This window comes from Gracilinanus agilis, chromosome 4 (genome assembly GCF_016433145.1).
Source record: "Gracilinanus agilis isolate LMUSP501 chromosome 4, AgileGrace, whole genome shotgun sequence".
Classification (NCBI taxonomy): Eukaryota; Metazoa; Chordata; class Mammalia; order Didelphimorphia; family Didelphidae; genus Gracilinanus; species Gracilinanus agilis.
The window spans coordinates 249,069,218-249,080,961 of NC_058133.1; the positions used below are offsets into that span (position 1 = coordinate 249,069,218).

The following is an 11,744-nucleotide window of genomic DNA, read 5'->3' on the forward strand; positions in this document are numbered from 1 at the left end:
TAGGAAAATCACTTTGGAAGAAGAGTGGAGGATGGATTTGAGTGGGGAGAAATAAATTGAAAGGCTATCATAATTGTAGGCAGAAGGGAAGGAACTAGTAAGTAGGGAGAGAATGAAGATTACATAGTAAGGATGAGAGTGGGAACAATCTGCTAGAAAAGACAGAAGGGCATGATAGCAAGGTAGGGGGGCAAGTCTTGGAAACTTCTTTATCAGAGACAGCAGAGGAGAATGTCGGATGGGATGTGAAACGAGAAAGGAAGGAGTTTTTTTTCTGTGATGTATGAGACAAAGTTCTCTGATGAAAGGGTATAGGGAGAGAGTTTTGGGGGAAACTTGAAATGACATCTGAAATAGGCATTGTGGAGAACAGAAGAGCAAGTCTTTTAGGGAAGAATAGAATAACTACCTAATTGCAGTGAGGGCCCAGGCATTATTAGAGCAAAGAAGAAGATTGTGGGAGTAATCCAGAGTTGTGAGTTGGCAGGGTGTGATCAATAATCATAATAATCAATAATCAACAATCATGGGGTAAAGAGATTAGAGAGCAGAAGAGAGTATAGAGGGAACTATTAGGTAGCTCAATGGATTGAGAGTTAGGCCTATAAATGAGAAGACTGGGTTTAAATCTGGCCTCAGACACTTCCTAGCTGTGTAACCCTGGGCAAGTCATTAACACCCATTGCCTAACCTTTACCACTTTTCTGCCTTGGAACCAGTACACAGTATTGATTCTATGATGAAAGATAAAGGTTTTAAAAAAAAAGAATATAGTATAGAGTTGAACTACTTCATCAAGTAGTTAGAAAGAGGGTGATGGCTGGTAAAGAGCTGAGGGATGGAGGAAATAAAGATCATTCATGGTAAGGATGAAACAAATAAACAAACAAAATTAGGTTTGTGGAGAACAAAAGAAAAATGAAACTGAATGCCATCTAATCAGAATTGGCCAAACGATGAGAAAATATGCCATCCTCTACTAGAAAGCTGGAGGAATATGATTGTGGAATCCTAAATATACATCAGTTAATATACTGATTAATTTTGTAGAAATTCTTTTTTTTTTTCTTGCTGTAAGAGACAATCCTCTGAGTTAAGAGGGGCAGGGAGGAGAAAGATACATCCACACTTACATGAAGGCAATATACAAACAAAATTTTGAAGATAAAAAAAGAAATAAGGCACTTGCCCATCTCAAGTCATTTAACACATCTGTACTTTAAGACTTCTTTGCCCTTACTAACAAAGGACAAAGATAACATTTTTTAGTTCTTTCAGCATCCTAAAATGAAATTCATGTAGGCATGGAGACCTGATCTCTTTTTAAATAGTTAGGGTATTCCCGTACAACCTGACTCATCAACCTAGGGCTAAAATTTCCTCTTTTTTCTACTTTTTCCAGTGAAACCATTCTCCTTGCTGGCAAAAACTTCTGAAACAAGGTAGAAGTTGAATAAGAAGCAACATAATGTCATGGAAAGAACACTGAATTTAGTAGCAAAAATTAGACCCAGTGGAATTGCTCGTTGGCTACTGGAGGGGGGTAGGAGATGGGGAGGGAAAGAATATGAATCATACAATCATGGAAAAATATTTTAAATTAATTAAACTTAATTTTAAAGATGGGGTTTTAATCTTAGCTCTGCTACTTACAACATATATGACTATCTTTACTGTAACTATAAAATAAGGAGGTTAGACTAAATAACTTCTAAGGTCTGTTCTAGCTCTAAATCTTAGGAACTTTAGCTTTCTCTTTCAACTGTTACGGTTATACCATTTTCTCTCAATCCTACGCTTATCCATTCCTGGCTTCTAAAACAGCACTGTTCTAAATATTTTGCAGTAGGTTTAGCCCATTTCAAGATCTGATCCACTATTCACACAAGTTTATGGCATTCAATTATATTCATCTTTGATTAAGTGATATTCCTTCCTTGTATTGTATATATCCTTTTAAAAATCTGTTCTCAGAGACATTCTTGTACAGTCACACTGGTTTTTTATGTCACTAAGATTATTAAAGTTTTTATTGTCAAAATTTGGACTTTTAGAATTTCTCATCCTGAGTTGTTATAGTCTTTAATGTAAGAATAATTTCATCTTTTCTCTGACCCTCTTTAAATCAGCTTTCTTAGATCTAGAATTTAACTAATCTGTATTCCCATTTTCCTTGATATTACAGAACTATAAGATAAACAACACTTATTCCTAAGGTTCCTGACATAGGCATATCACACATTTTCTTTGTAGGTCAGAGTTAAGTCTGGGATTAAGTCCTTTCCTTTGCTAACAGACAGGCAATACCAGTCAAAAACTTAATGAATGCAGAATTGTACTTTCAGTAGCTACAGAAGGGAAAGACCTTAAAGTCCTCTCTCATTACCACAGATGCCTCTGTGACAGTTTTACATTCATCCTTCACTTTCATTCACTTTCAAGGGTGTCTCTGTGATTCAATTTAACCTGATTCATATTCAACTGAAGGAGGGGTTGGGGTGAGATAGAAAAGCAAATGTGATTTGCAAAGGGGAAGGGAACAAGCATTTATATTGTGCCTATTTCATGCCAACCACTGTTAAGTAGTTTACAAATAACTCATCAGATCTTCACAACAACCCTACAAGACAAGTCCTGTTATCCCCATTTTACAGTCGGGGCAAACAAGTTATTTTGAATTGAAGCAAAAAGAAGTTAAGTAACTTGCCTAGAGTCACATAGCTGAAACTAGATTTGAACTCAGGCCATCCTGACTCTGGACTCAGTGTGCTAGCCATTATGCCCCTCAGGGTCCTAGATCTCTCTCAAGATAGCATGTCTTTGATATGGGCCTCAAAAACAAACGAAAATATCCAGTCTATCTCTTCATGTGAAAATAGAGCCCTCAGAATAGAGGAATCTATCCCAAGGGATCTATGGGTCATTAAAGAAAGTCTACTCTCAAAAAAAGGACTAGAAACTAATAAGTAAGCCTATATGGATTCATATTTCCAATGGGTCCCCAGAAAGCAAAGAAATCACAGTTTAAAATATTAGTACTTCATAAAGTAGATCACAGGATCTACCTGAAAGTGACCTTAGAGTTCATCTAGTCAAATTCCCTCTTTTTATAGATGAGATCCCAGAGAGATTAAATGACTTGTCCATAGCCATGAACTGAAGTCCTATAAATCCAGAGCTTTTTTCCACTACACTACACCACACTGCCTCACATATTTAATCTAAGATTTAATTAATAATAGATTGGTTTATGAGTTTTCAGCTCTCCAGCGATGAGTTTTTGTAACTCAAGTTATGCCTCCGGATAGTGGATCTCAAGCATTTCTCTCTGGTTTTAATTTGCTAACGGTGTACACATATGTAAAAAATAGATTATTTTAGGGGAGATGTAGGACTAGAATTATTGCTTATGTCATTTCTTAAGCAGTTATGCTCTTAATGCTTAAAAGAAGGCTAGCATTGTTTGCACAAAAGTTGGTGATCCCCCAAAAAATAGAAATAACTTCTGTTAAGTAAACTTTTTATGTGATCTTATAATAAAAGCTGAAAAAATCCCTTTGTTTCTATTCATAAAAATATGCCTTTTCTATATGTACCCTTGATAAGAGATTTTGAAGAAATCATGTAAGCTGGTCAGCATTTGAACGGTACAGTAGATGTGTTTTAAAATGGAAAAAGTTGAGTTGTTGAAATGGACCTTTGTTTTTACATTAAATGTTTATATGAAATCAAGTGATTTTATACATAAAGTTCAATAATATAAAAGCTGTATTCTCAAAAAAAAAATAATAGATTGGTTTACTTGAACAACACACTCAGGTCTTACTGGGAGGTTTGTACTTGGCCTATGCTTCCAATTGAGTTTATTTCATAACATGAAGAAACAAATCAGAAAAGAAATCCAATCTGAGTTTAGGCTGAGAAAACTGTTTTGTGGATTTGGTGCCTTTTTTTTCTATGTTGTAGCTGTTTTTGTTTTGACAACTAGAAATAATCAATCCCTGTTACCTAACTCTAAAAGAAAATCCAAGGGTAAACCTTCACATTAAACTTTTCCCTCAGAATTACAACATAGGGAATCTAGTAATTAGTAAACATATGTCCAATGCAATAATAGAGGAAATCTTGACCATAAAACTTAAGAGAATGCAATGTTCTCAATACATTTTAAAATAAAATTTTAAAGATAATTTTTATATCACCTACCTTTCCCAATATATCCATCCTCTTTCCTCAAAGTAGTTTTGAATTGCATTTTCCTTAGTATCAACAAATTGGAATACTCTTTCATGTGGTTCATAGTCTGTAACTCTCCTTTGGAGAACGAAAGTGTTCATCTTGATTCTTTAATGTGGAGTATATTTCTGCTTTGTATTATAATTTGATATTTTTGAAGTGCAATTTAGCTTTTATTCTATCTTTTTTCCACTGTTTCCTTCAATATTCTAGATCTTTTGTTTTTCCAAATGAATATTTTTATTATTCTGTAATTTGATGGCTTTGGCATTAAATGTGTAAACAAATTTAATGCTGCAATTTTTATTTATACTGGCAAAGCCTCAACTTTGAACACTGAATATCTTACTGATGCATTTTTAATTACTCAACCAGCAAGTACTTATTAAAGGCCTATTATGTACTTGGCATTGTGGCAAACAGAAAAGAAATAAAACTATCTGTGGAAAAAGAGGGGTCCTTTCCACTCTCACTGCAACCACCTTACTTTAGTCTCTAATTTCTCCCTATCTAGTACTATAACCTCCTAACTTGTCTTTTAGTCTTCTATTCATTGTTTCTCAAATCCATTCTTCATATTCCTGCCCCCATAATCTTCTTTACCATGGCATCTCCAATTCGCAAGTGACCTCCTAGTTCACCTAGTCCAATACCAGAACAAGGATCCCCTCTGCAACCTACCAGACCCGTGGACATCCAAAAGTCCTTGCTTGAACATCTTCAATGAAAAGTCCATGACTTCCAGTGGAATTCATTCTATTTTTGCATATCTCTAATTGTTAGAAGTTTTTCCTGATATCAAATCTAAATTTGTCTCCTTGCAACTTACACCCAATATCCCTTGTCCTATCCTTTGAGGCCAAGAACCAGGCCTCTTTTACATGGCAGTCCTTCAAATTCTTGAAGACAGTTACCATGTTAACTCTAAGTCTTCTCTTTAGTGGGCCATTAAGTATTCCTAGTTCCTTCAACTGGTAGATTTTCAAGGTCTTTCAAGACTCAGCTCATTCAGATTATTATACTTCTGTTAAAGTAACCCAACATAACATTAGATATTTGGCTTTCATGTCACACTGTTAGATGAGTGAGTTTATAATCCAACTACAGAGGGGAAAAAATTTAAATGTATATCACCTACCTTTTTGCTCTCTCCAGGTCATCATTAGCCTGCTCCAACTCTCTTACATACTTATGTAATTGTTCTTTAATGGCTCGTGTCTGACTCAAATCATCTTCCAAAACAGAGACCTGCTTATAACTCTGTGCATACTGATGTTCTAGTTTCTCCTAAAAGTAAAAGTAAAAGCTATGCCACTTAGTATTTAGATTTCATACAATTTTGTTAGAAAAAAATTGAACACAATTTTGATAGTTTAGTACACCAACCATATAAACATTTTGGAGGCACTGATTCATAAAAATTTAAATATAAATTTCAACCATACATAAAAAACTAGTCATGTTGATTTCATTGGCTCAAAAATTTTAGGATATTGATAATCTCTTAAATGAGAGAAAATGTAAATGACTAATAGAATACTTTATATAGATTCAATCTTTAGGCTTAATCTAAACATGCATTTAATTTTTATTCAGATTCATATAAATCCAGAAGAGTAGACTAACCACCAAAAAATTGAATTTCTTTCAAGGCAAAGGACTAAGAACACAAATATAAGTTTAAGTACTTTTAAGTACTGTGGAGAAGGTAGCACTAATCTTCTCAAGAATAATCTTATAATCAAATAGCTTTTAAATATCAAAAGAGGTTTATGAGGATAGCTAGGAAGATATTTACCTCTACAATAAAGAATTACATCTTTCAAACTGTTTTCGTTTTAGTCTAGTCTTAAGATTTCGTTGGCCTAGGGAACTCATAACATGAATATTCTCTAAACCAACCTAATTTATAATTTGTATTTTAGAGAACTACATAGGGGCACAGAAAGACTCTGGCATGCTTCTATTCACACAATTAGTGTGTAAATGGGCCCAGTTCCTCTTAATTCCAATGATAAAACTATGCTGCCTCTTAAAACTACAATATGAAAATCTGCATTAATTCCACGAGGGCAAAAGACACTATTTTAAAAATCAATTTTTAATTTCTTCCTCCATGTTCTCTTCTAGAGGCAGTGTCCACTAGGCTCGGAAGCAGGAAGACCTAGGTTCAACTGCCTCTGTCACTTACTAGTTATGGAACCCTGGACAAGTCATTAAAGCTCTGAATTTAAGTTCCCTTATCTTGAAAGGATTCAATTAGAGTCTGCCGAAAGCCCTTCCAGCTTCCTCATATATGGTCCAATGGTCAAACAACTCTCTAAGCTTCAACTACTAAGTCACAGATTTAGACTGCTCTTTTTTAGTGGATGGAACTCTCCACAGTGACTCAACTATAGTTTTTCTAAATCCTTTTAGCATTTCTCCTTTCCTTTTATCTTTCACTTTATCTCTTTCTTATTTTCTTTTTTTTTTTTAACCCTTAACTTCTGTGGATTGGCTCCTAGACGGAAGAGTGGTAAGAGTGGGCAATGGGGGTCAAGTGACTTGCCAAGGGTCACACAGCTGGGAAGTGTCTGAGGCCAGATTTGAACCTAGGACCTCCCGTCTCTAGGCCTAGCTCTCTATCCACTGAGCTACCCAGCTGCCCCCACTTTCTTATTTTCTAACTTAATAAGACAGGACATATAATGAAAGTAAACATTTATAATTTATAAAATGAATAATATTTTTATTATGTAAGTTAATTTAAATATATTAATTATAAAATAAATAAATTCATTTTCATTTTCTGAATATATCAATATCTCCATTTTAAAAGCCAGTAGGCGCAATTCTTACATTTCTCACTAAAACAAAAAATTAAGTAATTATAAAGTTGATCTTATGATGAGAGTTTCAAATACCTTTAATGCTTCGACTTCATATTTCAATCTTTGGTTATCAGCTTGTAAGTCTCTATTTCTTTGTTCAGCCTGTACTAGCTGAGCCTCCAATTCTGCTTCTAATTCTCTGCTTCCTTCTTGGAATTCAACCAGCTCTTCCTGTGCCTCTTGAAAACTATGTGAGAACAGAGAAGGAAAAGTTATATTTTATCTTGTATCACAAAGATTTAATGGCCTGTATCAAAAAGGTTTAATGACCTGAGGACAGGTTTATAATAATTCAAGTAAAAAACAACATGCACTTGACAAACATATTAAGCATGTTAAGTAACTAGTTATGCGCAATGCTTTTTAATAGGCAGTAGAGTTTCGAAGGACAATTAGGACATAATCCCTGTCCTCAAATAGAGATTAAGCCTAGGGATTAATATATAAATTACAACACATATACATATATTTTATAAATTACAATTATATAAATGAAGGTGATGGAAGGAGATGACACAAGAGAACTCATATCATCCTCAAAAACAGCAACAGAAAAGGCAAAACAAACCAAAAAAAAAAAGTGGTTACCAAAAATTTTTGAAAGAAAAGGAAAAGGATCAAATAATAAGCAAATAAAAGAAAAACTCTTATAGAATGGATATATTATAGACTGAAATAACCTGAAAAAAGATACGAGAAAGAAAAATATAATGAATTACAGCAACAATAGCCACAATAATGAAGCAGGAACATCAATGGGTATAATAATTCTACTGATGGAAATAAAGGAAGAAATTAAATTTATGAAATGTGAACAAGATGATGATGAAAATTTAATTGGAAATATCTGTGAAAAAATAAAAGATTAACTGAAAAATATTAACTGTTGAAGTCAAAGTCAGAATGGTGAAATCAAGGATGGAAACCACAATGTAAGGTCAAAACAAAGAAGTGACAGATCTGAAAGAGAAAGCTCTGAGAGTTAACCAAAGAATTAAAAGGCTTTCTGTGGCATGCAACCAGAACCTGGCATTGCCCCTCAGATAACCAGTTCTGCTTTCAAATAGGCCCCCACTGCTATCAATAAGAACAATAATATCTGTGGAAAATAGGCCCACTTTCCTCACCATAACAACAACAAATGATCAAATGACATCAATGGACAGGTAGAACCCAAGAGCACTGGGAATTACAAATGCGCTTCACTGACACTGATACTGCTTCCAACTTGGGCCCCACAGCCATCATCCCAGAAAGCCATAGATTAAAAAATGATACTTAGCACTTACGTAGTACTTTAATGTTTGCAAAGCACTTTGAATATATCATCTAATTTTATCCTCACAAAAATTCTTGGTAGTAGGAGCTATTATTATTTCTGTTTTACAAATGAGGAACTGAGTATGCAAGAGGTAATTATGGTTTGTCTTGAGTCACATAAATAATAATGGATTTGACATCAGTTCTTGACAAAGCTACCAACCTGCTCATCTTCAAGTGCTTCAGGCCCTACCTTCTTAGTAACCCCAGAAAAGAATTAGTCCTTGACCTCACCAAATGGTTAAAAATCAGAAAGGGATATAATTTTATTAGTGGAAACAACATTAAAGAAGATGCATTGACATCTACTTCAATACTGTACCCTAAGGACCATGAGACCTTTCCATCTAATTTTTAACTAAAACCTTCTATGTACTGTCTTAGAATGAATAAGAGCAGGGATTCTCTCCACTTGCATTCCCAGTGCTGAGCACAGTTAGTTAAGCATTTAAAAATTCTCTCATTCATTCATTCAAACTTCAAATCTTCAAGAATATTTTATATACATGGGGGCAGCTGGGTAGCTCAGTGGAGTGAGAGTCAGGCCTAGAGACAGGAGGTCCTAGGTTCAAACCCGGCCTCAGCCACTTCCCAGCTGTGTGACCCTGGGCAAGTCACTTGACCCCCATTGCCCACCCTTACCAATCTTCCCACCTATGAGACAATACACCGAAGTACAAGGGTTTAAAAAAAAAAAAGAATATTTTATATACAAATGTAAAAGGGAATTCTTGGTTCTCTTTGAGTTCAAACTTGTGAAAAGGGAATCCTTTGTTCTCTTTGCCTAGTTGGAGTTAACACTTTGGTTGGCAATAACTTTGAATCAAAACAAGCTTGAACTAGGTGGGAGAAGCTTGAAAACCATTTAGTGAGTTCACACCTTACTTGATGCTAGATGAGAAGAAGAGTTCACACACTCAGAAAGGTGTGAAGACAAAGGTGACAACTCAGACAATTTGGAAACTGTGATTGGCCCCCATGAAAAGGGACAGGGACAGGAAACCACCATAAAAGCAGACAGGCTGGTGAAGGAGGCAAGGAGAGAGAGAACTCCAAGAAGAGAGTCACTCCAAGAAGGAGAGAGTGAACTCAAGAAGGAAGTTGGCTTCAAGAAGGTCGGCTCAAAGAAGAAAGTCGGTCTCAGGAGTTACCTTCAGCTCCAGTCACTGTCTTGGGTGAGTGGATAGCTGGTTTTCCCTTCTGGTCTTCTGGAGATAGTTTAATTCTGATTGAAGGTTAACAAGTCCTGGCTGAGCCAAGCACTGCAGCAATATTTAGTTAGATAGGTTAATGTCTTTTCTACCCTTTTGTATTTCTCTATTTTATAAATAAAAGATTTATAATTTTCATATATGTAGCCAAACCATTAATTTTAACAAATATGACGCAAAAACCAATATCACAGTTCCAATATCACAGGATCTGTAAGTTCTATAGAAGAAAAATAAACTATGGTAGTGTTGTTTTGATTTCCTAATTTGTGGTAGAGAAATTATGTCAGTAAGAAATAGGAAAGGTGAGAGAAAAGAATCTTTTGATTATGAGCATTATAAATGAAGAAATAATAGTGGCCCAAGTAAGTAGGAAAATTAATTATAACAATCTCATTTCAGATACAGGGAGGGGGAAGTGGAGCCAAGTGGAGCCAAGATGGTGGCTTAATAGCAGCAAAAGGAGAAAGCTGCTCTAATAATCCTTCCAAGGGGTTCTTCCACTGAATAAACTTGAAAGGTAAACAGAAAGAGGCAATTTTCACAGGACAAGGGGGAACTAGAAGCAAAACTGTATACAGAGGCTGGCCAACCATCCCCCAACCTACTGCACCAGGTTCCAAGCCTGGACATAGGCCAACTTCAGGATCCCAGGATTCTGCATACACCACCAACCAGAGAGTACCCTGGACCCCAGATCCATTCCTTGTAGTCCCAGGCTCTGGCACCACCTCTCAGTGAGGCCCAGGATAGCCCTTGGGACTTTCAAGTCTGTGCTGTAGTGAAGACCTAGCTCCAAGGGTAAAATAGCTCACAGGGCACAGTCCTGCAAGCCAGCAGCAGAAGAGACAGAATCATCAGCTTTCAGAATTCCCAGTCCACAAGCCAAAAAATGCTAGGGAAAATGAGCAAACAGCAAAAGAAACACCTAAACCTTGAAAATTTCTATGGAACAGAAATAGGATACTGTAAGATCCAAGCAACCACATGCAAAATTTCAAAGAAAAATGGAAATTAGTCTCAAGCTCTGAAAAAACTCAAAAAGGAATTAAAAAATCAAATAAGACAGGTTGGAGAAAAATGAGAAAAAGAAATTAAAGTAATACAAAAAAAAATAACAGTTAAAAAAGCAAAACTGATCAACTGGAAAAAAAAGGCACAAAAATCCAATGAAGAAAAGAGTTTCATAAAACAGAGAATTGACCTACTGGAAAAAAGAGGTAAAAAAAAAATCCAGGAAAAAAAATGGAAATAAAAAAGGATCAAAAAGTCATGGAAGAAGCTTCCGGGTTAAGATGGCGGCAGAGTAAGAAGCAGCTCTTAACCTCTCCTGACCGAAACACACAAAACTCCTCAAGGGGACATAAAAACAAGTCCAGACGAACGGAGGAACCCCACAACAGGGCACAGCGTGGAAGGTACGTGGAATCGAGACATTTCCAGGCTATAAAGGGCTCTCACTCAATCGCGGGCTGAGCAACCGCCCCACCCCCACCCCCTCCACACTCACCTATAGCTCCGAACCCAGCTAAAAAGAAATAGAGCAAGTTTGGGGCACCCATCGAGTCATCGGCAGCTCCGGGACCTGTTCCTGAGAGCAGCAAGACTTAGGACCCCATTAAGTCAAAAACGCACGCGAAATCTGAGCGCGCGCGGGAGCAGGACGCTGGGCGCAGAGTGCCGGCTGAGCAGAGGCTTGGGTGGAGGTAAACACAACCAGGAACTAAAGCCTAAGTGGGGAACCAGTGCAGACTGGTATACGACTGTGGAAGTAGCTCCCTGAGACTTGTAAAGGAACCTCCTGCAGAGGATCAAGAAAGGGAATCCACCAGGGGGCTTGACCTTGGGAAAAAACTAGAACTCAGACCTCAGGAGCCAATAGATCTCTGACAGACACTGAGCACGAGGATAAACCTGAGAAGCTGCTGGGCTAATGATGGCTAATCAGTCACAGGAAGTTCAGAAGAGAAAGAATAATAACAAAAAAAAGAAGTCTTTAACACTCGACAGCTTCTACACAGAGAAAATCCAGACAACCGAGCAAACAGAGGAGGAGAACAAACAACCATCCAGACCCTCCCCAAATAAGGAAAACTCCTCACAA

The 11,744-nt window shown here is 36.5% G+C and overlaps 1 protein-coding gene across 1 annotated transcript in view; it reads right to left on the bottom strand.

Annotated features, from left to right (window-relative positions):
- The window catches only part of NDEL1 (nudE neurodevelopment protein 1 like 1), a 99,498-nt gene that overhangs the window by 22,762 nt on the left and 64,992 nt on the right, over positions 1-11,744 (bottom strand). Inside the window, exons 3-4 of the mRNA XM_044672357.1 lie at positions 7,143-7,296; positions 5,375-5,523 (exon numbers count right to left, since the gene is read on the bottom strand). Coding sequence (XP_044528292.1) covers positions 5,375-5,523; positions 7,143-7,296 — 303 coding nt within the window. The remainder of the gene's footprint in view (positions 1-5,374; positions 5,524-7,142; positions 7,297-11,744) is intronic.